Genomic DNA, 26,241 nt, shown 5'->3' with positions numbered 1-26,241 from the left:
AATTTAATGAGCCTATTAATCAAATTAAGAACCAACACATTTCAAAGACGCCATTGAGCATTTACACCATTATATTAAAAGCACCATAACTCAGTTAAAAACTTCAAGAACAAACCTAATTTCAACAGGCTTACACTGACACATGTTAAATTACAATGTCTGTTTTGTACCAAATTCCTTAGAGAGTAACTGACGAACGTCGAGTCCTCGCTCTGAGAACCTTACCACAGAAGACGGATTCACCGTCGTCATCGGTCCCAACAAGTCCATCTCGCAAATTTTGACTCATATGGAATAAATAGTTGGGGTTCAGAGCTCTAAAACGGAAAAACAACACTGTTAAAAGACACACAAGTATCATAAAATCAAATAATTTAAGGTAAGAAACAATCCTTGTCTCTTTCGCTTTGGCTCTGAATTCTTTGGTGCACCAAGGCTTCACTTTAACTCTCGAGTCGTGTCTCCATTTTGACTGTTCAGAAACAGTATGATCTTTTGGTGCGCCAAAGAACTCATAGTGAAAGCACAGCCGCTGGCTTACCCAAAATATATCGATATGGACACGTCAATCTTAACCATCCCACCCTAAATTAGAAGCTGGGGTGCGTAACCCATGTTCTCAGTTTCGTCATGTACCAGAAACTGCTTCGACTCTACTTAACATCAGGCGACTCACATGAGCTCTGATTTTCTTACATGTTTTAAGATCTTGGAGTGAGAAACTGACAGGGGCTAAGTTCTTAATAACCTCACACGGCCCGAGATATCGGGGCAATATTTTGTCAGTAATCCCCTGCACACTTGTCTTTGCCCCAGAAATTCTTTACATTGACAATAACCACTACAGTCATTGAAGCAGTGCGTCTCCTTTAATTTTACTTACAGGTCTCTCTCTGCTGTGCAAGAGAAATGTTTTTGCCACCTGCTATTTAGCCCAGATATGCTCAGAATCAATACATTCTGGTAATAGGTCATTCAACAATCACAAATTACTCAATGGCGATTAAAGGGAGAACACTAATGTTAATTTGCCAGGCATTGTCTTGTGTGCCTCATGGCAGGCTGCATTAAAGGCGAGATTAATCAAATTCATGGAACAATCCCAACGTGTCGGCGAACAACAATAATATACTATTAAGGAAGATTTCAAATGCCTATTAATACTTTCCGCAAAAGATGGCTGAAATTAATACAGTGTAGTTTTGAGAAACGACATTATTAAAACTTTTTTACATTTATCTGACAAAAAACAGGAAGCTTTCTCTTACTAAGACTTTATCACCTCCATAATTAGCAAATATAGCTTTTAAGAGCTGGACACTAACAGTGCTCAGCACTCCTGTACTAGGCACAACGAGACAAACGCCATTGACGCCTCAACCACTACCGAAATATACTTATTAGCGTGTTTAGTACACTGAAGGGGCCCAAAATCATCAATAAAAACCTATCCATAGACTGATGTTCTCTAGTGGACTGATAAAAACACCTTCTACTACATGAAATATATTCACAATTGCGAACTTCCGTATGTCGTCAACCATGTATCTACAACCTGCACTCATACATTCATCATGTGTATTTCTGTACAGGGGAGACATTTTAAGTGAAAGTTGCCTCCCCGGTTTCAGTATGCATGCATGCATCCATGTCTGAAGGAATATTGCACCGCACATCTGAACAACAGTGTATTTACTCATCTACAAGTGACTTTCTCCTCTGTCTGGAAATATAAATAACGAATGTGTGAGTGTAGGTTGTAGACATGTGGTTGACAACATGTGGGAGCTTGGGGCTGGCACTGGAGCATGCTCAGACAGCATACTAATAAGGCCACCTCTCGCAATAAGCGAGAAATCCGGATTCGAATCCTTGTACTGCACTAATTTTCATTGTCGCCACTCTATTAAACAGCTGATGGTTCTCCACATTAGCAACTGCGAATACATTTTAGGTGTTTCATAACAGCTGTAGTCACCATAGTGCTTGTTCCTTCAGACATGCATGCATTTCTGAAAAATATGGACTGCGTTTTACTTCTAAAGAACACAGGCACTGTAACATCCTACATCTTCTACGACGGTGGTTTGAAAAGTCCTCGGAAAGGAATAGAAATAAGTAATTATATCACCAAATTTTTTTTATTTTTCAATTTAGCCTCCTTGTAGATTAATGCACTTGGTCAAATGATGTTCCAGTGCCTTGATCCCATCTTGAAAATGAGTTTCCTCCATGCCTGCAAAGTAGTTTTCAACTCCGGCTACCAATTATTCCTTTGAAGTGAATCTTCGTCCACCAAGAAAAATTTTAAGTTTTGGGAAGAGGGGGAAGTCTGAAGGAGCCATATCAGGTGAATAAGGTGGGTGTGGCAACAATTCATACCTTAGTCCGTGTAATTTTGCCATGGCGACGGCACATGTGAAAGGGCGCGCGTCAAGATTCGTTAAAATATGATGTACCCTTTCAGATGGCATGTGGCAAGCATGAGCAACTTCAAACACTTTCAATCGACGATCTTCCATGATCATTTTGTGCACTTTTGCAATGATTTTTGGAGTAGTGACATAGCTTGGCTGACCACTGAGCGGATCATCATCTAAGCTCTTCCAACCAAATTTAGATTCATTTGTCCACTTGGCAGCAGTTGAATATGAAGGTGCAGAGTCCCCTAGTATATAATGTAAATCAGCATGAATATCCTTCGCTTTTGTACCTTTCTTTACGAAGTACCTGATCACTGCTCGAATCTCAATTTTTTCCATCTATGCAAATCACTACATGGGAACAACAACAGAGCCACGTCACCACCACAGCTCTCTTCCTAGAGCACTGACGTGGCACGCGTTTACAGGAAACGGTCCAATGAATATCACGTGAACAACTCGTTGCGCTAAAGCTGACCTCTCTTTATGATTCCGAAAACTTTTCAAACCACCCTCGTAGTATAAGTATTAGACTTAGTGGTCTTGCGTTCTTGACTGATCTCTTAATATCTGAATCCATGCTTTCCCAAGTCAATACAACAAATGACAACAATAACTAAAAACAGCGGGAACTAAACACATTTTGGGAGTTCCTACTGTAATGTGCACTGGAACATACCACGCCTGTCTCCAAGAAGTACCCGTTCATCAAGTCACCTGCCTCCAGCTTTCGCTGAATTTCGCCCAACTCCCATATCTTGTTGTAGTCTATCCTTAATATCAAAAACAGTGAAGGAATCTCGGAGAGAATTTCTTCGTTTACAACGAAACTCAATGCCTCTGCTTCATTGTCAGATCCTGCGACGTTCCCCTGAAACGAGCGGCTAAGCGCACCCGCAGCTTGGTTCTGTAACCCTGTGATGAGCGCCACTTCTTACTGGAAGGTTGATATTCGGGGCGCCCAGTGCAAGGGACTAGTGAATTAAGTCATCAGTCATCATCAGAATGGGAAGAAATTACATGTGGTGTCCCACAAGGATCCATCTTAGGGCCACTGCTTTTTCTTGTATACGTTAATGATCTCTCATCAGCTACACTGTCAGAAGCAGAGTTCGTTTTGTTTGCAGATGACACAACTATTGCAATAAATAGTATGTCAAGTGTAGTTCTAGAAAGATCTGCTAATGATATTTTCATGGATATTAATAAATGGTTTATAGCCAACTCACTGACATTAAACTTCGAAAAGACTCACTATATGCAATTCAGAACCTGTAAGAGGATTCCACCCAGCATATGCATAAAATACGAAGAAGAGCAGATAGAAGAGGTTGACAGTCTTAAATTCCTGGGATTACAACTTGATAATAAATTCAGTTGGGAAGAGCACACCACAGAACTGCAGAAACACCTTAACAAATCTGTATTTGCAATTCGAGTGTTAGCAGACATAGGCGACATAAAAATGAAAAAGCTTGCATACTTTTCTTATTAGAATTCACTACTTATCCTGTTCCAGAATTCACGCCCGTCTGCGTTAGATTTCGGCCTCCTCTATCTACAAGGTGTTGGCACATTTACCAACACATCATTGGCGCCGAGTATTGGTGACGCGCCCACGTTGCAGTCATTTTGATAGTAACTTGCTCTGATTTATTTGTGTCATGGCTTCGCCACAATCTCCAGATGTACTGTCCGAATTTTATCGCTTGCAGAATCAGCAGACGCAGGCGTTATTGGATGTCCTTGGACAGCTCGTCCAGGGTCAACGTGCCATTCAAACCGATGCGGCAGCCGCCGCTTCGCCGCTACCGCAGCCACAACATGCAGTTGCACCACCTTTTAGGCACTACGATCCAGCGCACGAATCATGGACTGAGTGGTCACGCCAGTTTGGATTCCATCTCGCCGCCTACAGAATTAAAGGTAACGAGCGGCAGCCTCATTTATTGGCGTGTGTAGGGGTGCAAACGTACCGTGTGATAGTGAAATTGTTTCCCCGACGCGACGTAGCAACTCTGTCCTACGAAGAAATTTTGTCGGCATTGGACGCCTATTTCAAAGAAACAGTTAATGTAGTTGCAAAAAGGTATACGTTCTTTCGTACAAAACGTATGGCCGGTCCAACTAATAGGGAGTGGGTTGCAACTTTGCAAGGCCTTACTAGGGATTGTGCGTTTGAATGTGACTGTGGCCTTCCTTATTCAGATACAATGGTACGTGATGCAATTGCACAGAACGTTTCTGATGTTCGCATACGGGAACAGATTTTGAAACTAGTTAATCCCTCCCTTCAACAAGTGATAGACATATTGGATAGACAAGACACGCTTGACTTTGCTCAGGAATCATTTGAAACTTCGCCAGCTGTGTGTAACATTACCCGGCCGGCCGGGCGTACTGCGCGGCCCGGTAAAATGCCCTCGCGCACGTCTGTGCAGCTGCCGCCACGCTCTAAACCAGGTGTGCCGCGCCAGCACACAAATGCAGTGATATCATGCCCGCGGTGTGCAACTAGACATTCGCGTGACCATTGCCCGTCACGCCAAGCTATTTGCTTTTTCTGTAATACGAAAGGACATGTTCAAAGTGTTTGCCAGAAAAAGCTCAGATCAGACGATCACAATCATTCCAGGCCCTTTGCTTCGAGCCGGAATCGAACCAAGGACACTCAGGCTCGTGGACCTTCCCCCATGGACATTCATGTCGTTAATTCCACTTCCTCCAGTGCCACTTTCTCTAACAGTGACTGTGTTCGTCCCACAAAACGTGTGCGTCGACGTCACCGGAAATCACGTCAATTAGCCAGTGTCTGTTCCAATTGCACAAAACAGTCGCTCTTGTCGTCAGCAGGACAATAAACTTTTTGTAGATTTGGACTTTAATGGCAAGGTCATACCATTCCAGCTCGATACCGGAGCTGCAGTTTCATTGCTCAATCACGACACGTACAAACAACTGGGCAAACCTCCGTTGCGTTCCGCAAATGTTAAGCTCACTACATATTCAGGACAGAAAATTCCTGTGTTCGGACAGTGCAGCCTTCTTGCAACATACAAGGGACAAACAAAACTTGTGTCATTTTACGTTCTTCGTTCTTCTACTGCAGTGAACTTGTTTGGCTTAGATTTATTTCAGTTGTTTAACATGTCTATAGTAAATCAGGTCCTATCAGTGAATCAGACTGTGCCTTCAGACAGTGTTTCTCGTTTGTGTGAAGAATTTGCAGACATTTTTGCACTGGGCCTTGGTTGCGGTAAGAACTATGAAGCACACTTGGAACTGAAAGTAAACGCGCAACCGAAATTTTTCCGAGCGCGCAATGTTCCCCACGCATTGCGTGATGCGGTCGCACGACCGTTAAAGGATTTCGAATCGCAAGGTGTGAGTGAATGTGCGCAATGCCTTTTCCCTTTCAGCTCCGCTTCATCGCTTACGCCGTAAGGGTGTTCCGTTCGTCTGGACGACGGAATGCGAACACGCCTTTCGCCAGTTGAAATCGGCGTTGCTTTCTAATACTTGCCTTACGCCATTCGATCCCCAGAAACCCCTTTTGCTGATGGTAGATGCATCGGATTTCGGGATCGGTGCTGTGCTTGCGCACAAAGTTGGCTCGCATGATCGCCCTATTGCCTTTGCGTCCAAATTGCTCTCGTCTGTGCGAAGAAATTATTCACAGATAGAGAAAGAAGCTTTGGCTCTCGTATTTGGTGTTACTAAGTTCCATGATTTCTTGTATGGTCGTCACTTTACCATCATCACAGACCACAAACCTTTGACGTCGCTTTTTCATCCAACCAAGCCTGTACCTCCGCGTACAGCGCAGAAATTCATTCGCTGGTCTATTTTCCTCTCGCAGTACCGCTACGATATCTTGTATCGGTCCACTGCTAAGCACGGAAACGCCGATGCGTTGTCCCGTTTGCCTGTTGCTGAGGATAAAGCATTCGATTCTTCCTAACTTGCTTGCATGTTCATTGATTCGGAAACAGATGAAGTGGTCGAATCGTTTCCGATTGATTTTCGTCGTGTAGCTACAGCCACAGCTGCTGACCCTGTCCTTGCTACCGTTTTGCGTTTTGTTGCTACGCAATGGCCTTTGTCAAAGTCGCGGATAGAGGATCTGTTGGTTCGCCGATTTTTTGCTCACAAGGAGAGACTTTTTGTACGACGTGGTGTTTTGTTGTTGCGTTCTGACAATGATCAGTCCAGAGTCGTGGTCCCACGTTCGTTACAGTCCTCTGTTTTACGGCTTCTTCACCAAGGACATTGGGGTATAGTGCGAACGAAACAACTTGCTCGTCAGCACTGTACTTGGTTCGGAATCGATGCTGCGATTACGACTATGTGTTCTTCTTGCATGGCGTGTGCCGAACAACAATCCGCACCACCGCGGAAAGTCTTTGCATGGCCGAAAGCCACTTCCCCTTGGCAACGCTTGCACATCGAATTTGCTGGTCCATTCTGGAATGCTAGATGGTTGGTTCTGGTAGATGCCTTCAGTAATTTTCCTTTTGTTGTCCGGATCTCTTCCACGACGTCCTCCGCCACCATCCACGCGTTGTCTGCTATCTTTTACATTGAAGGTCTTCCGCAGACTATTGTTTCCGACAATGGCCCACAATTCATGTCCGCAGAATTTCAGTCATTCTGCCAGGCCAATGGTATTCAACATCTGACATCCGCGCCGTTTTCGCCTCAGTCAAATGGTGCCGCTGAACGATTGGTCCGGACTTTCAAGTCACAGATGTTGAAATTGAAAGTCGCATTCTCGGGAGGACGCGTTGTTGCTCTTTTTGTCATCGTATCGCTCTCAGCCCCGAGATGGTCGCTCGCCGGCTGAGTTGCTCCACGGCCGTCCTCATCGAACCTTGATGTCTTTGCTGCATCCGCCGCATCAGGTTCCTATGCAGCGGCAGACTTCTGCTTTTGCTCCAGGCGACGTTGTATTCTATCGCAACTATCGAGGTTCACGGCGTTGGCTCGCAGGGCACACTCTTCGCTGCCTCGGCCGCGCGATGTATTTGGTTTTGGGGGCCTCTGGTGAGGTGCGTCGGCATCTCAATCAGCTGCACCTCTGTCGTCGCACGGGTTCTGCCGCTTCCCGTCTGCTTTCAGCGACGGTATCGTCCGGTCAGCGCCCTGGGGACCCATCTACTGGCTCGCCTCATCCCCAGGTGTTACCGACGATGCCTTCCATTTGGCCCCATGGCGACGCGCCACCGCAGACGCCGCCGCCGCCGCCTGTTCTCCCGCCGGCGCCGCCCGCATTCGACGCTTCGCTGCAGCCGCCAAGCGCCTCCCTGGGTCACGCGCCGCCGATCGCTTCCCGGGACCAGCTGTCCTCCGCCATGGACCTCTTGCCCGCTTCGGACCACATGGCGTCCTCGCGCGTCGGATACCCCGACGCAATGGAGGTCGACCCTTCGGCCCCTCCTCTCTATTTACGGGCGCATACACCGCATGTTGACGTGCACCCTGGACTAGGTTTTTCAGGCGTTTCCTAGCTCCCCTCGGACCGAATGGCCGGGTGCGGGTGGCACAGCCTCGCCTGTTGTTAGGCTCCCCACCTCATCGCATACGTCAACATGGGATCCTCCCCACGGCGGGCGGAAGCCTTATAACACGACCGTTCGCCGATTTGCGGGGGAGGAATGTGGTGTCACCGCCAGACACCACACTTGTTAGGTGGTAGCTTAAATCGGCCGCGGTCCATTTAGTACATGTCGGACCCGCGTGTCGCCACTGTGTGATCGCAGACCGAGCGCCACCACAAGGCAGGTCTCGAGATATGGAAGATCACTCGCCCCAGTTGTACGACGACTTTGCTAGCGACTACACTGACGAGGCCTTTCTCTCATTTGCCGAGAGACAGTTAGAATAGCCTTCAGCTAAGTCCATGGCTACGACCTAGCAAGGCGCCATTTGCCTTACATAGTTTGATAGTTATCGTATGAAATGTCTCATCAAGAACACTTGTATCATCAAGGAATATTAAAAGATAAGTATTCGAGGAGCTGCATACTTTTCTTATTAGAATTCACTACTTATCCTGTTCCAGAATTCACGCCCGTCTGCGTTAGATTTCGGCCTCCTCTATCTACAAGGTGTTGGCACATTTACCAACACATCAGATGATAATACGCTTGGTTATGATCAAGCACTGTAAAAACGCTATTCACTGCATAACACATGAAGCAATTGTGTAGGTCAGCAGGCGGAACGGATCCCAAGATCACTTTAGTATTTTAAGTACGGTAATCGACAACAGCTCTATACCCTGCATTATTCGGTTTCAGCGTCAAACACACAGGAGCCGCCTAAGGCGAAACAGACGGTCTAATAACGACTCCAGCTAACACTTAATTTATGATTTCACGAAGGCCAGTACGGAGTCTACCGGACGGAATCTGATATTGAATTCCGTTGGCAACACCTAATCTCTCGGTTAAAACGTCAAGAAATACATCTAGGAACTGTAATACCTGATAATTGTGCAACCTCCTTCTCGGCTAAGTGACCTACGTTAAATTTGGTATCACCCACATGAACACAAATAAATTAGCAATCTTTCAAACCCACAGAATCTGTATCTCTTTTCAGGCAGAAACTTGAGGAAAACCCTTCCCCGCGTAATCCAACACTCAGTGAGCAACACGCAAAACATCACAACCCATCAATACCTTGTTAGGTCGCCTTCGGCGACAATAAACTTTAAAGATGACGTAAAGTCACCAATCATTCACTTGAAACGCGCCTGCTTTATAACATTTAAAGGATCACCCGAAACATAATGCAGTTCCAGCGAGCTACCTGGAAACTAGGAATATTCCCTGTCACGCGGTACCTACAGTATCAGATTCGAGCAAAGCACAAACCGGTTCCGAAATAAGGGCGGAACGAGCAAAACGGAGTCGCCCTCTATGTACGGCGTACACCTTACGACAACCGTTCGGCAGCGAAATGCGACAAATGCTCATCGCTACTCCTCAGTCGCGTCAACTTCTCTGGCGACGGTGCCGCGGCGTCGTACAACCTTAACTAAATGACCCACCTTTGTCAATGCAAATACATGCACCCCTAGACAAGTTCAGCCTTCATTCTGAGGCGCAGAAACAGTCGTAATTGCTAGTGTTTCCTCGTAGCTCTGCTTCACCCCCTCCGCACGTATCACACTTTTTATCACTGAATCGGATATTCTCAGTGCCGACAACCATTTTGTGTAAATCAGCGAAAGTTTTCGGTATATTAGAAAATGAAACTCGCAACCGTTCAAAAATATATAGCACTGCCTCACCTTCGGAAACAGCTATATCGAGCGCCTTCGTCGAATCATACTCTCAATATCATCCCCAAAAGATTCATTCAATGACTGCATCCTCAAAAAATGCCGGTCAGTGAGTTTCTTTCCTCTACGGATCACCAGATTTTCTAAACGACCTCTTAGTTCACCTATCGAGGCACCGCTCTGCAGAATTTCGGTCATTAAGCCACTTAACCGGCCGACGGCTAATGAATAAATAAAGAATTTGCAACGCATTGGCCTGCCTCTACAGTCAAACTGTTAAGCACAGTAATCCCAAAATTTGATCTGTAATTTCAGTACGTAACATCTCAACAATCTGAATAATCACCATCAGTGTATTTAGTAATATACTATATTCTTTCCACATAGCTACGTCCTCATTCAGCCCCTCGATCGTATTAAAATTTCGCTCTCAGTCAGTGTTAATTGCTTCATTCTCTGCTTGCCAATGAAGAAACGAAATTCGTTGTTACAATAAGATAATTTTCCCTTGCCGTGTATCATTGTCTGGAATTTGGGAACCATGTTACGCAGACGCTATGATGCATCTTTTAAGGAAACCAAGAGGATGGGCTCTTATGTATGTTGAAAGTGTTTCTGGAATTATGCTAGTTACATTAATTGAACAGTAATAAAATGGCCGACCGAGGTGGCCGAGCGGTTCTAGGCGCTTCAGTCCGGAACCGAGCGACTGCTACGGTCCCAGGTTCGAATCCTGCCTCGGGCATGGATGTGTGTGATGTCCTTAGGTTAGTTAGGTATAAGTAGTTCTAAGTTCTAGGGAACTGATGACCTCCGGCGTTAAGTCCCATAGTGCTCAGAGCCATTTGAACCATTTTGATTAATAAAATGTACAAATACATTTTCAAACTTCTTACCTGTAAACACCTGATACTGCAGCAATCTTTGTATTAAGAATGTAGAGATATGTTACCTAAGTAACCAGTGAAATGAGTATGTTTACTTCCTCACCTTTTTGGTGTGGTACGATAAAGATGAAGTGTCATCACTGTAAATTCTTGCTAATAATAAATGAAGCATTTTTCGACATAGTCAACCTTTCATTTACCCCATGTTAACTACATGAAGGAAGTAATTTAAGCTGGAAGAGACACGCATGGTTATGCAGCGATCGAGGGCGATAAGCGCTCTGTCATTTGTTTATCTTTCGACAGTTGAGCCTGCATTTTTATTCGAAGTCCGACTGATTTTTTACAGAGTGATTACCTTCGCATGAATGTTGTCTATGAACATGGCTGTTTGTCAACAAGTGCGCTGTTAACCAACGATGACCATTTTCGTCTGACATTACTTTTCGTTTTAGATGGTATAATCAGTAATTAGGCCTTTAGGCAAATTAAAAATAGTTAGTATATAAAACTGTTTCAGTGGAAGTGAGAACGGTTGTCTTTTCCTCTTTCGTACCGCCTTTGAAGTAGATTTCTTGTCCTTAAGACTTTATGTTGTTGTTGTTGTGGTCTTCAGTCCTGAGACTGGTTTGATGCAGCTCTCCATGCTACTCTATCCTGTGCAAGTTTCTTCATCTCCCAATACGTACTGCAGCCTACATCCTTCTGAATCTGGTTAGTGTATTCATCTCTTGGTCTCACTCTACGATTTTTACCCCCCCCCCCCCCCCCCGCTGCCCTCCAACACTAAATTGGTGATCCCTTGATGCCTCAGAACATGTCAGATCTAGTAGTATATTTGTCCAACGAATACCCATTTATCATCTGCATTTCTTCTTGGCGTAGCAATTTTAATGGCCAGTAGTGCAGAAGGCGTCAGGGTGTGGAGATCCATCGGATATGGCTTCAAGACAGGCTGGTAGTGAATGGAAGAACTCCGACGACACAGCGGTACAGCGTGGACATCTAGCGTCCTTATGTGTCACCACTCAAATGATGGAATCTCGGTGACATATTTCAACAGGAAAATCCCCGTTCATGATCGTCTTTCCTAGAATTATCTGCGTGATGATGTTGAGATAGTCCTGTAGTCAGCAAGACCTCCGGATCTGATACTGATGGAACACGGGTGGGACGAGTATCCAGTATCCAGCATATCAAGGACAAGCTACTACAGCTGCGGGTCAGACATCTTCCCCATCCGAATCGCAGTACACATTCAGCCAGAGGCTGATTCAGTTTGATAATGGTAAGTGAGCTGGTGCTGCTGATTCTTTGTCAGTTTGACTTGAGCCGGCTGCTGTGGCCGAGCGGTGCTAGGCGCTTCAGTCCGGAACTGGGCGACTGTTATGGTCGCAGGTTCGAATCCTGCCTCGGGTGTGGATGTGTGTGATTTCTTTAGGTTAGTTAGGTTTAAGTAGTTCTAAGTTCTAGGGGGTTGATGACCTCAGATGGTAAATCCCATAGTGCTCAGAGCCATTTTGACTCGATTTTGTAATTACTGAAAATACAACACATACCCTCTCAACACTTTAGTTTCAGTTCGTTTCTTCGCCCTTACGTCTGCTGCACTTTTATTTTAAGGTAGTCTTTACTATTCGAGTATAGCCGTTTGTGTGGCCTCATTACTATCTGACTGGCAAACCATTACTGAAACCTGGGATTATAACATTGCACGCTTATGTCCTCTCGCCCCATATGCGGAATTCTCACATTCTACGCGACCGCTCACTGGCATTTAAGGGATACCACATCACCATTCCTTCCTCCGACTGTGCTGTACTACGTAACGTCGTGACATGTTAATAGATACACATGAAGTAATACACAGTTCAGATGATGCTTTGCTGACACGTTTATTTCGTCATCGGAGATTGTACAGAGTTTCCTGGCGGTTCTCGCCTGCCGCTGTCCTCCTCTCCTGCTCGGTACGCTCCTCACGAGCTGGAGGTGCTGTTGCTGCTGGAGACGCTGGAAGTGCTGGAGTCGCTGGAAGTGCTGGAGTCGCTGGAAGTGCTGGACGAGGCGTCGCTGCTCAGCTTGGACTTGACGCTGTCGAACAGCGCCTGGGTGGAGCTCAGGGCCTGTAAACAAGCGCAATATTTACCGTCGCTCACCGTCGATGGCTGAGAATGTGCATCAGACCAAGAGTCTCTGCTCGTGTAAATTACACGATGGAAGAAAATTCGCGGATGGCGAACAATAAATGAAAGTTAGCACCTAGACTCAGTGACAGCAACGAAGGCACCTTCAGTGTTGCATAAAAATGTAGTAACAATACGATCTACTTCATTAAGTGGAGTGATCTAAGTACCAAACATCTTGTTAATTTATTGCGCATAAAGACGATTTGATGCTAAAAGATTTGTCGATTGCTACCATTTCACTAAACATATTTGCAGTCGGCTTTTAACGGTGGATTACTTGCACCCATGTCTATAAAAAAAGAGAGTGATTTTGAAACTTCCTGGCAGATTAAAACTGTATGCTGGACCGAGACTCAAACTCGGGACCTTTGCCTTTCGCGGGCAAGTGCTCTACCAAGTGAGCTATCCATGCACGACTCACGGTCCGTCCCCACAGCTGCACTTCTGCCAGTATCTCGTCTCCTACCTTACAAACTTTACAGAAGCTCTCTCAATCGAGTATCCGCTGCCATAAAGTAGCACTAGCATGACGTTGTTTTACAGAAGTTCAATTTTCTGTCTCTATTAACTTTATTTTTTTAAATTTTTGTTTGTAGTTTCCCGTGTCTGTTGGAAAATATTTGTTTTCTTTTCCGTGCCAGACTTGCTTAAGCATCTTGTTTTCTATAACAATCTCAGATCGGACAGGGATTTATCTTAGTGAATCATCAGTTTAGCTTTAGTAGCAGTTATTTTTAGAGTTTATTGTTTTCTTCCCAACTCGTGTACTGTAGCTCATACACAGGGCTACGTCTCTCGTTTGTAATACAATTACATAACCTGCATACACCAAATCATTTAATTTTAGTTTCCATTTCAGGTCTGAAACGTAAATATTAAGAAGAATCGGTGAAATGTTCCCTTCCTGTCTGACATCTTGATTTACTACCATCTAACCTGGTTTTGAAGTGGTTACTTTATGATTATTTTGGCGCCATCATGTATACTTTTGTTTACCTCCTTAAGGTGCATGGGGTACCTTTGCCTATCCATTATTGGCTATAATCTATTTCTGATCACCGTGTCAGAGGCTTTTTGAAATGCAAAAAAGCAATACGTGTTTCCAAAGTGACTTCTCGTCGTATTTCTAAAATTCTCTTGATGATGAAAATTGTTATCACTGTACAAGCGTCCTTTCCTAAACCCACTTTGCTCTTCTCCCAAGCAGCCATTTGTTTTTACTTTCAAAGAATTATTTATTGTTTTTGAGTAATCTTTATAAGCCTAGTTCCTGAGAGTTTTACCCCTGTAATTATCCCACTCATTTCTTTGGCCCTTTTTAAACACAGATACTACCTCAGCGGTTTTCCAGACAGCAGGGACTTTATAACTTCGCCGGCACTCACGGAATAGATCTAACAGTCTCAGTTCGCGCATCGTCCCTCCATACTTAATAAGTTCAGCAGTTACTCCATCTGCGCCACAACTCTTGCGATCTGTCATACTTTTCAGATCCTATTGAATGTCATCTAAGATTAGCGAATCATGAATCTTATTATAACGGGGTGTTGGGTAACCTGTATTTATTTTAGCAGTCTCGCAGAACCTTAACTTCCTGCAATGCTGCATCCACTGTTATTCATTAATTACCTTAATTCTAGCATTATCTCTCTCCGACTGATTTCAATTTTTCCTTTGCTGAATTTGCAAATGGGACGGAAAAGGAAACGTCTAAATGCTGTACAGTGAATCCTCTGCTATGCTCCGTAAACTGGGTTGTGTAGTGTTTGTGCAGATCTAGCAAGGATTACTCGCAACTCTGACGACGGAACGAAACGGAAGCGTACCTCCTCGATGGAGGAGACGACCATCTGCGCCTTGGCGGAGGAGGCGTCGGCGGCGGCTTCGTTGAGGGCCTGCACGGCGGCGGCGGCCTGCTGCATCGCCTGCTCGGCACTCGCGATGTTGTCCTGCGTCGCGTTGCCCACGGCGGCCACCGCCGTCTCCATGGCGGACACCGCGCTGGACGCCTTGTCGGCCAGGTCGGACGCCGCGTCGGAGAACGCGCTCTCCACCAGCGACTGCAACAGCACGGCGGACACGTCAGCCGATACCGGGCTCTCTACCGTCTCACGCGTCTGAACCCCAGAACCCTCGGTTACCAGAGTGTACGCGCAGATGTACTATGATTGTAGACACTGCTCACGCTCATCATCTAGTATTTTATGCGTACACCGTTCACACATGTGAAACTCATACACAGTTTTGAACGTAACAGACATAGGCATGCCCTTTAGTATCATTATTATAATTATTAAATTTATTATTAGTTAAACGGACAAACAGATAAGTGGGAATCACACAGCCAAACACTGGCACGCCAAAAGTTTATTCAGGCGTTTTCCCAGGTTTTGACAGATGTAAACCCCATGGTTCCTTCGCAGTTATCTTCTTTTCACATATGTTTTTCTTTCCGACTTCTCCTGTTGCCCCTTTTAGAGATGTCCATTCCTCTTCAACTGTACTGAGCTATTCCTTACTGCTCTATCTATAGCCTTAGAGAACTTCAAGTCTGTATCGTCATCCCTTAGTACTTCTATACGCCATTTCTCTACTTATTGATTCTTCCTGACTAATCTCTTATACTTCAGCCTACTGAGCATCAGCGCTGCATTGTGATCTGAGTCTGTATCTGCTACTCGGTACGCCTTACAGTCCACTATCTAATTTCGGAATGTTTGTCTGACCATGATATAATCTAATTGAAACCTTCCCTTATCACCTGGTCTATCCCAAGTATAGCTCCTCCTCTCGTGATTCTTGAACAGAGTATTCGCTATTACTAGCTGAAATTTATTGTAGAACTCAATTAGTCTTTCTCCTCTCTCATTCCTTGACCAGTCCCCATATTCTCCTGTAACCTTTTCATCTACTCCTTCCCCTATAACTGCGTTCCATTCCACCATCACTATTACATTTTCATCTCTCTTTACATTCTCTACTTCCCTTTCAATATCCTCATATACTTTCTCTATCTCTTCATCTCCAGCAAGAGATGTTGACATGTATATCTGAACTATTGTTGTCGGTTTTGGTTTGCTATCGATTGTTATAAGAACAAACCTATCACTAACCTGATCACTGTAATATACTCTTTGCCCCACAATTCTATTCGTAACGAATTCTAATCCGGTTATAGCGTTTTCTGCTGCTGTTGATATTGCTCTATATTCATCCGACAAGAAATCCTTGCCTTCTTTCCATTTCACTTCACTGAGCCCTACTATATCTAGATTGAGCCTTTGCATTTTCCTTGTCAGATTTAATAGCTTCCCTACCATATTCAAGCTACTGACATTCCACACCCCGTGTCGTAGAACGTTATCCTTTCGTTGCATTAGCAAGTGCAAGTGCAAGTACAAGTGAACGTTAGAAGTGAAAACGAATCGGCACGTTTACGAGCAATTATCCGTTTTGCTTCACCTCATTATTCTTCGAGAGTATTTGAAACTTTATTTATTTATTTATTTATTTATTTATTGTTCCGTGCGACCACATTTAGGAGAAGTCTCCATGGCCATGGAACGAGTCAATACATAAAATTATAACACGATTGTAGAAACAGATAAAATGAAATATAAGAAACATATTCAGGCGACAAGTCGTTAGTTTAAATAAAGAAAATCAAGAATGTAACACTGGAATTTGCTTAATTTTTTAGCTCTTCCAGGAGCTCCTCGACAGAATAGAAGGAGTGAGCCATGAGGAAACTCTTCAGTTTAGACTTAAAAGTGTTTGGGCTACTGCTAAGATTTTTGAGTTCTTGTGGTAGCTTATTGAAAATGGATGCAGCAGAATACTGCACTCCTTTCTGCACAAGAGTCAAGGAAGTGCATTCCACATGCAGATTTGATTTCTGCCTAGTATTAACTGAGTGAAAGCTGCTAACTCTTGGGAATAAGCTAATATTGCTAACAACAAACGACATTAAAGAAAATACGTACTGTGAGGGCAATGTCAAAATTCCCAGACTATTGAATAGGGGTCGACAAGAGGTTTTCGAACTTACACCACACATAGCTCGAACAGCCCGTTTTTGAGCCAAAAATACCCTTTTTGAATCAGAAGAATTACCCCAAAAAATAATACCATATGACATAAGCGTATGAAAATATGCGAAGTATACTACTTTTCGTGTTGAAATGTCACTTATTTCAGATACTGTTCTAATGGTAAATAAAGCGGCATTTAGTTTCTGAACAAGATCCTGAACATGGGCTTTCCACAACAGCTTACTATCTATCTGTACGCCTAGGAACTTGAACTGTTCCGTCTCGCTTATAACATGCTCATTCTGTCTGATTAAAATGTCAGTTCTTGTTGAATTGTGGGTTAGAAACTGTAAAAACTGAGTCTTACTGTGATTTAGCATCAAATTATTTTCCACAAGCCACGAACTTATATCATGAACTACATTATTTGATAATGTTTCAATATTACACACAAGATCCTTCACTACCAAGGTGGTGTCATCAGCAAACAGAAATATTTTTGAATCACCTGTAATACTAGAAGGCATATCATTTACATAAATAAGAAACAGCAGTGGCCCCAGCACCGACCCTTGGGGAACGCCCCATTTAATAGTGCCCCATTGGGACTGAACATCATTACCACTCTCAATATTGCGGAGGATTACCTTCTGCTTTCTGTTCTTAAAGTAGGAGGCGAACCAATTGTAAGCTACTCCCCTTACTCCATAATGTTCCAACTTCTGCAGTAATATTTTGTGGTCAACACAGTCAAAAGCCTTCGTTAAATCAAAGAAAACACCTAACGTTCGCAACCTTTTATTTAATCCGTCCAAAACCTCACAGAGAAAAGAGACTATAGCATTTTCAGTTGTTAAGCCATTTCTAAAACCAAACTGTACATTTGACAGCAAATTATGTGAATTTAAATGCTGCAGTAACCTTGTATATACAACCCTCTCGATAACATTAGCAAACACCGATGGCATAGAAATAGGTCTATAATTGTCAACATTATCCCTGTCTCCCTTTTTATAAAGTGGCTTCACTACCGAGTACTTTAATCGGTCAGGAAACCGACCACTCCTAAAGGAAAAGTTACAGATATGGCTAAGTACTGAGCTAACATACGTGGAACAATACTTCAATATTCTGCTGGATACCCCGTCATATCCATGAGAGTTCTTGGTCTTTAGTGATTTAATTATTAACTCAATCTCCCTCTTGTCAGTATCATGGAGGAGCATTTCAGGTAACAGTCTCGGAACACTTTTTTCTAAGAGCGCTATATGATTCCCTGTTGGGACTAGGTTTCTATTTAGTTCACCTGCTATATTCAGAAAGTGATTATTAAGTACTGTACATATATGCGACCTATCAGTAACACGGACATCCCCACTACGCACTGATTCTATATTCTCGACCTGTCTCTGCAGACCAGCCACTTCCTTTACGACTGACCATATGGTTTTAATTTTATCCTGAGACTTAGCTATTCTATCTGCATACCACATACTTTTTGCCTTCCTAATAACTTTTTTAAGCACCTTACAATACTGTTTGTAATGGGCTGCTGCATTTAGATTTTGACTGTTTCTAACGTTTTGATATAATTGCCACTTTGTTCTACAAGATATTCTTATCCCTTTAGTCAGCCACCCAGGCTGCCTGTTTGTGCTAGTACCCTGTTTTGAACGTTGTAACGGAAAGCAACTTTCAAAGAGCACGAGAAAAGTCTTGAGGAAAGCATTATATTTATCGTCTACTGTATCAGCACTATAAACATCTTGCCACTCTTGTTCCTTGATAAGGTTTACAAAAGTCTGTACAGCAACTGGATCAGCTTTCCTAAAAAGTTGGTAACTATATTTAACATGTGTTGCAGCACAAAAATCTTTTAGACTTAAAATTTCTGCATCATGATCTGAAAGGCCATTCACCTTTTTGCTAACAGAATGCCCTTCTAATAATGACGAATGAACAAAAATATTGTCTATGGTTGTTCTACTGTTCCCTTGCACTCTCGTTGGAAAGAATACGGTTTGCATAAGATTATATGAATTAAGGAGGTCTACCAGCATCCTCTTCCTTGCACAATCACTTATACAATTAATATTGAAGTCGCCACATATAACTAACTTTTTGTATTTCCTATAAAGTGAACCAAGAACCTCCTCTAGCTTTAGCAAAAATGTTGTGAAATCGGAGTCTGGGGATCTATAAACAACAACAGTAAGAAGTTTAGCTCCACTTAATTTAACCACACCTGCACAACATTCAAACACTTTTTCAGTTCTCGTTTTCTGCACATGCCACACAGATAAACCATTTGTCTTCGCTGAAAGCAATTCAAAATATAGGTAGTCTCAGAACTTGCCAATTCGCTGACAACTGTAGTGCATCTGTACACTTAATCGCCAGTCATCGATAAGAACGCACACTTTCGTCATCGACCTTGTGGTCGGTGAAAACGTTGAGGACATTACAATGGGTTATGGCAGTTTTGGGCTACTGAGAGGTGGCGAAACGACATCTAATGTCTCCGGGAACCACCAATAAACATTTTGTCTGTACCAAAAGTTGTTCTCCGTGACGTGATCTATCACTCCCAAAGGTCCCATGTAAGGACTTGTAGACATCCTGCAAATGTTCAGTAATCAGAATCTTACAGTTTACAAACCTTAGCTCAAAACTAGCAATTAAACATTAATTATAATTATGGATTAGTGCACGGTTTCACTTTCAGTGTCCTACGATCATTTGTGTAGTGCACGATAGCTGCACCTTTCTCTCTAAATTTTAAGGTTTGCGTTGTTCATTTCGACCACTGACATAAGAATATTTACTACGATGATAACAGTTAAGGGTTCCCTGGATGTTTTGTCAGCCAGTATTGGTCCGTACAAGGTAATTTTGTACACACAAAATTATTATGTCGATCATTTCGATCGAGACCTTCTGCAAACGCGCCACATATTCTTCGAACACTTTGCCCCCCCCCCCCCCCCCCTCTCTCTCTCTCTCTCTCTCTCTCTCGTTTTCCACACACAACACTGCCTGTAAATTACTGAAAACTGGTGTGCACGATGCCAAATATCACAAACAGTTACCTTTTCTGGTAGTTAATTTCCCCATTATCTCAGCATGCCAAGCAAAATCGTCTCACGTCAAACGATTCCTCAACTTACCTCAATTTTGTTCAGCTGTGTAGACGTAGAGTTCAAAGCATCTTTTACTTTGGCAGCCATGGCGTCGTTAAATGCCTCTGCGCTGTTGAAGATGTTGTCTGCAACGTTCTTCGCAGTGCTTGCGGCGTTGTTCATAGCATTCGTGATGGCATCAATCATGCTTTCAATGCCTGAAGAGGAACTCTGTCAAAAAGGAACAAATATCAATCATTGACTCGGGTATAGCTTACGATACTCTCCAGCAAAGTCACTTTCAGCTAAAGCATTACTTTATAGTGGACACTAAACCAAAGGCTGATTTATTAGATGTGCTTGTATCGCTAAGGAAACCTAACACCTAGTTGTGGATACTGAATATTCCGATACCACGATTGAACATATACCAGATGCAGAGCCACTGCTATGCAAAAAGAACTCTCGCTTCTGTTTACAGTGATACTGCAGCTGCAATAGGCATTGCGTAGCAACATGCATTCGGAAGACCCTTGGAATTACGTTATGCCTTAGAATAGACATAAAATTTCATCCATGCGTAATTTATATGGTGAAATAACATTTTCTTGCAGACATAAGGATCACAACTTTATCTTCGACAAGGATAGAAGCTGAAATTACGAATTAAAATAAGTCAAAATTTGCTTATGCAGCGACATAGCAAGACAAATGTGTAACTATAATTTATGTTCGAGTAAGTTATAAAGAGACATGTCATAATTACTTACTTCGGAGCTAGTTGCGTTGTCCGCGGTGGTCGCATTACCCGAAGAAGAAGCGGTAGAGTTGTCAGAGGTAGTGGCATTGGTCGAAGCGCCGTTGCTGTTCCCATTCACGGCGTTCTCAATACCTTGCTGGATTCCGTTTGCAACTGCTTCCGCGCCATCTTTGATATCACTGATGATTTCTCCGATGTCAAAAAACAAGGGAGACGCAGACACCTAAAGTAAAGAAACGACAAATATTAAGTTTCTTTCAGGATAAGAGAGACATTAGGCTATGACAAGTATATCATTTACCTTCACGATATGAATTAAATTCGCTTTTCGTATTCTTTCACCCACTCCCACTCTTACATACGTTAACAGTAAGTTTTTGTTATTAGATATCACTAGATCTTTTCACACTTATTTTATTACCTTTATGTTCTCCTCAAGCTCAGCAAATTTTCCGTTTTGGCTGATAATTGCGAATTACAATGACATTCACTGATCCCAACAAGTCTGATTAGTAAAGCTGTCAACTCTCAAAGTATTCTCATATAAATTCCAATTTAATGCATTTACTTTAACAAGGACAACGACCTCGTAATATAGTGTTATGGCGGAGACCTTAAATCTAACTTTATATATTCACATAAAAGCAAATATACACATATATACTTCTGCAAAAAAATTTCTGACCTCAACAAGCTTGTCTTTCCATTCACTTTCAGCAGCCATTTTAGTAATGGACTCGAAAACTAGTGTTTTCACTCTTACATTGCTTTCACAGTGCCACGCCTTCCAGCTAGAATATTTATTGAGGTATTTGAAAACCATTGGCATATTCAACTTGAATGTAGGATTTTAGGATTCAGGGAAACTGTTCAGCCGACAGATTGCGTCCGTGATGGTGTTAGAAACTTTCAGCGATGATGGCGAAGGGTAAAGGTATCATTATGAGGCATGAGACCCTAGTCCAGAAACGACAGAGTTGAAAGTTATAAGAGAAAATCATTCTGACATCTCTGACAGGTGATCACTTCCACTGCAAGCTCTTTGCTTCCCGTATTTTGAGAGATGATAGTATGGACGTAAACAAACAAAAAATTGTCTGTTAAGCATGGGCTCTAAACAGCATAACTTGAACACTTCTCCATAATCTATACTGTGGAACAAATCTCTTTTACTACGAGCTCTTTGTCTTCCATGTTATGAGAAGTGTAGTCTGTCCAGTAAACATGGCCTCTAATTTGTATACCTTAAAAGCTATGAACACTTGTTCATCTTTCCTATAGTGAAACAAATTTCTTCTTCTGAACTTGTATTTATAGCTCTTAAAGTATACATTTTAGACCCAATATTTATTAGACCTTTTTTCTAGTTTTTTTTGATATTGTCTTCTCCCAAAATATGAAAAGCAAAGAACTTCCGGTAGAAGGGTCTGTTGTTACATGTATCAGATAAAAATTCCTTATACTTTTGTTTATGGACCGAAATTTCAAACTGACACATTTATGCTTCTCCATCATCCCTGAAACTTTTCACCATCATTACGGAATTACCATGCTTATCTGCAACATAAGTAAGTTTCGTGTGAGAGCACATTTTTTTGAAGAGGTACCTCTTTGTAACGAGATTAATTACCGTAACTGTGTAGTTCTTCTAGAGGAGCATCAGGCTTTTGTCATTGTAGCAGTTGTTTTTTTCTGTCGTTACAGAATGACATTTGCGTACTTCATACGCCTAAAAAGCAATTTCGTTTCTGGCCGTAGGAAGCCTTCGAGAACAAGTAATCCCATTAAACTCCTCACACGTAGCTAGAGAACTTGATCAACTAGAACAAATTGTACATGGAATAGCAGCAAAATGTGAAATATCATAGGCAGCTTTTAGTGGAAGACACACCGATGTGTTGAAACACTATGCGTGTTAGTAAAACTATGGAGAGTAACGCAGCGGCGATTCTGCGTGGCATGTCTCTGGTAGATTTTCAGTGGTACGTGACACCAAATGTCTACGCAGGGTCACGCATTTCCCGTAAATTGAGGGCCGTAGGTTTGTGGGCTTGGAGGTGTCACCCAGTCGCATCCCTGGTTTGTTCCACTGTGTTCGTATCATGCTGGTTTGGTGGCCAATACATAACGTGAGACCACTGCCATCCCCCTCAAGCCAGTATAGGGGAGTCTGGCCTTCTGACACGGCCATTTGCCCTACTGAAAGGTGCTAGGGCCGTCAGGAAAGTCATGAAGCATGAAGAGATGGAAGTGGTCCGTAATAACATTCACTTACTGTACTTCGACATGTAATTATTACGAAAAAATATACAACGCGCGTGTCTCTGCAGGGTTAAAGTATTTAAATTTGTTTCACATTCTTGAATTCACCGCAATTCTGACTTCATGTACTCGTCTTAAGTGAGCATGTGTTACATCTTACGTTTGGATGTAAAACGGAAACTTTTTTTAAATAAGGGGAGAGATATGATTTGCAAGTTGCTGCATCAATGCAACGGACAGTTCCCATGTTAATTGTGTCATTGATCAATACCAATAATTGTGACGTAAATTTGACTTTAACTTTTAGAGCCACTGCATCTGTTGTTTCAGAGCATTCGGAATCGTGAGTAACTATGGTGCAAGAAGATATATCTTTATTGATAGAAATAGTAAAGGATTCATGTGAACTGATACCTATAATCATACAGAATTTCTGCTAAAATGGCTACTCACCTACATACACATTTAAGAGAATAGCCTTCACAAAAATAGTGCGACGAGATCAAAACATTCCAGGTAGAATTACAATCGCCAAAACTCTTATAAAGTGGTTTCGCCATTGTGGTGACTCAGAGATTCAACGAAAATAAAATCGAAACTAAACTACTAATTGGCAGAAAAAACAATCTCATTCGGTGAATAGACCATCGCGCTGTTCACAACCAAAAGCTTACGATCCAGCCATTCTCCACATGTAAGGCGTTGTGGACATAATGCAATGGTTAGGATGGTATGGTCATAATGAAAGAAAAGGTAACTGGCCGATTTCTGCGAATACATTTTAAGTGACAAACGTATGACTTAAAGTAACTTAGGAGGTTAGCTACCATTCTAGTATTAGTTTCAGAAATACTGCCATCTTCACAAATCCACGTGTAAAGGTAACACAAGGACAAAAGCGTTTCCAGTTGAGTCATCTCGTGTTACGTTCACAGCTGATACCGCTCGTGTCCTTGTGCTACGTTTGCACTTGGATTTCTGAAAATGGAAGTAATTCCGAAACGCGTCATGCATAACTTATGTTCAATAAAGTAATTCCTCACCTACTGTATCATTTTATGCCACCTACCAATCATAACTACAGATTAAACATATTCATATTTTAGATGATTATGTTCATTGTCGTGCCAACGGTGTAGCTCTCGCTGCCAGGATGGAATTGCATCTAAACACCACTGGAAATGTCAGCAATTGGTCTGCTGAGAAAAGAATGAAATAAGACGTCTCCTCTGGCACTAATTATTGCCGAATTTGAATATTACCATCTGGTGTTGTCCATATTCGCAGACTAATATAGTCGCTACTGTCTTACAGTACTGTCCTGCAAAGAATCGGAACAGTTTCTGTTTCACTAAAAGCATAGAACCCGACAGGCGACCTTTCAGAACTTATATTTGTCGATTGTCAGAAGGACTCGACGCGTTTTTATGTCATAAGTATCTGTACACTGTACTATGTGAGCTTCTTATAGTATTTAGTCAAACTCCCGAAAACGTTAAACGTGAGTTTACACACTAATAGCTTTATGAAACACGTGCAGTTTCCTATGTGACAGTAGCCAGTAGAACAGCCTGTCGTGGTTTATTTGGTAAATGGTTTAAAACAGAGCTAGCAGAATCCGCGCGCTCTGGGTGTAACATCTAAAGATTGTCAGGACGGTGAAGATATTAAGGCCAGCAACAAACGAAGCAGTGGTTTCAAAGATGTGTGTACTGTAGCTGTATAAGATAAAATGCAGTGAATCGATTATTCTCAATGGCAAAAAGGAACCAGTTTTAATCTGATGTTCTGTCCCTAGAAGTCCAGGAAATCTGTTGAGGCTGTTGTGCAAAGATACAATTTATCATGGAAGTGGGTATTCATAATCCACCAACCCCAAGATATTAAGTTCGTACCCAGGATAACATATGGCTGAGTGAGAACCTCGTGCTACATACCTGCGCTACCACAGCCAATGCGACGACGATCACCAACTTGGAAGCCATGTTGTCTGAGGACGACTCGGTACAAGTGCAATACCTTGACGGTTGGGAGGTGTTTTATAGGCACCCATCGTCAGCAGTCACACTTGTTGACGTTAATCGCAGGTGTCTCTAACACTTCCGCTGCAAACAGTACCGCCTGTACGCTTGTTTATTCAGGTGATGGAAACGATAGTATACAAAAGTCTCCGAACATCCGTAATGTTTCTCACCCGTTAGTATTGAAATGTGGAAATTCTGACTCGAAACAGAGCAAAGGGCAAGAACAGAATGTCTAGCTTCAATTTACCACTGTACCACGAATACAGATATGTAACGTTGGATTATTCTAACATTCCATTGCCTAATTTGTCCTTGTATTCCCCAGTTCCAATTCTTCAACAAGAAACGGGACACAACATTAATAAAACTCTGAAATATCCTAAGAAATTGCCTAATGGTTTTGCATTGCCAGTAAAAAGAGAATAAAGAGAGTATATGACAGTGCAAGTCAGCAATAACCTTAATGTATTCACATATTTATAATGTGATGAAAACAAAGTACAGAAAATCTATCAGACAATTGGAATATCAGTAAATAACGTGAAGGGGATGAAAATGTAATAGTCTCGAGAATAGATGGAATAACAGAATTATTTGAACGTGCATACCAACTACAAAAGAGAGTAAGACAAGAGATTTTTTTCGATGGGGCTCCAAGAATTTAGAGTGATTTTTTTTTTCACTTCATGCGAGTAGGTGGAACACACAGCAACGATGAGGAGATACAAAAACTGAAAAAAATGAATGAAAGCGCGCAAGCTTGTAATCTGACAAAACCTGAATAATAATAAAAATACGTTAGTTTATATTGAAAAGATGTGCTAAGAAGAGAGAAACTGGCAATTTGTAAACTTATATAATGAGTTCTAGTACCTGCCAAAAAAGCCATAGGACCACATGTAAGGACCTAGAACAGCTCAGAAAAATAAGCAACATAGATTTTATTAAGGGAAAGGGAACCATAGTAGGAATAAAAAGGGCAGAAGCAGAAAGTCATTGTTAGCAGAAAGTCATTGTTAGCCGAAGAAATTCTTCCGCTTATCAGTGAAATACGGAAAGAGTCCCACAGTTAGCGAAAGAAAACTCACAGCATACGTTGCTTAGGAATAAAATTTAAATCATGCGCAAAGAATTAAGAGGAAAATTAATGAAACTATGAGAATTTAAATAAGGTAACTAGAAATGCATAACAGAAATACAGACATCGTTTACATGAAGATTGGAGTTTTGGGAAGGTAACAATCACAGCAAAAAGGAGAAC

At 42.4% G+C, this 26,241-nt stretch overlaps 1 protein-coding gene across 1 annotated transcript; it reads right to left on the bottom strand.

Moving 5' to 3' along the window:
* Positions 1–12,474: 12,474 nt before the first annotated feature.
* On the bottom strand, positions 12,475–25,029 carry LOC124776243 (suppressor protein SRP40-like). The gene is made up of 5 exons (XM_047251108.1): positions 24,894–25,029; positions 20,705–20,917; positions 19,983–20,165; positions 14,611–14,844; positions 12,475–12,721 (listed from the first exon to the last, which is right to left on the bottom strand). The coding sequence occupies exons 1-5, from the start codon at positions 24,939–24,941 to the stop codon at positions 12,575–12,577; spliced, it is 825 nt and encodes a 274-aa protein (XP_047107064.1). The 5' UTR covers positions 24,942–25,029; the 3' UTR covers positions 12,475–12,574.
* Positions 25,030–26,241: the final 1,212 nt, after the last annotated feature.

The sequence above is a fragment of the Schistocerca piceifrons genome, chromosome 2, assembly GCF_021461385.2.
Source record: "Schistocerca piceifrons isolate TAMUIC-IGC-003096 chromosome 2, iqSchPice1.1, whole genome shotgun sequence".
In the NCBI taxonomy this organism is placed as follows: domain Eukaryota; kingdom Metazoa; phylum Arthropoda; class Insecta; order Orthoptera; family Acrididae; genus Schistocerca; species Schistocerca piceifrons.
Note: the sequence above shows the minus strand (reverse complement) of the source record. Positions and strands in the feature narration are given on the sequence as shown.

Excerpts from the sequence above, each read along its gene's own strand:
- LOC124776243 (XM_047251108.1), bottom strand. The coding sequence starts at position 24,941 with ATGGCTTCCAAGTTGGTGATCGTCGTCGCATTGGCTGTGGTAGCGCAG. Across the intron at positions 20,166-20,704 it reads ACAACGCAACTAGCTCCGAA|AGTTCCTCTTCAGGCATTGA; the intron begins GTAAGTAATTAT and ends CCTTTTTGACAG. Across the intron at positions 12,722-14,610 it reads TCGTCTCCTCCATCGAGGAG|GCCCTGAGCTCCACCCAGGC; the intron begins GTACGCTTCCGT and ends GCTTGTTTACAG.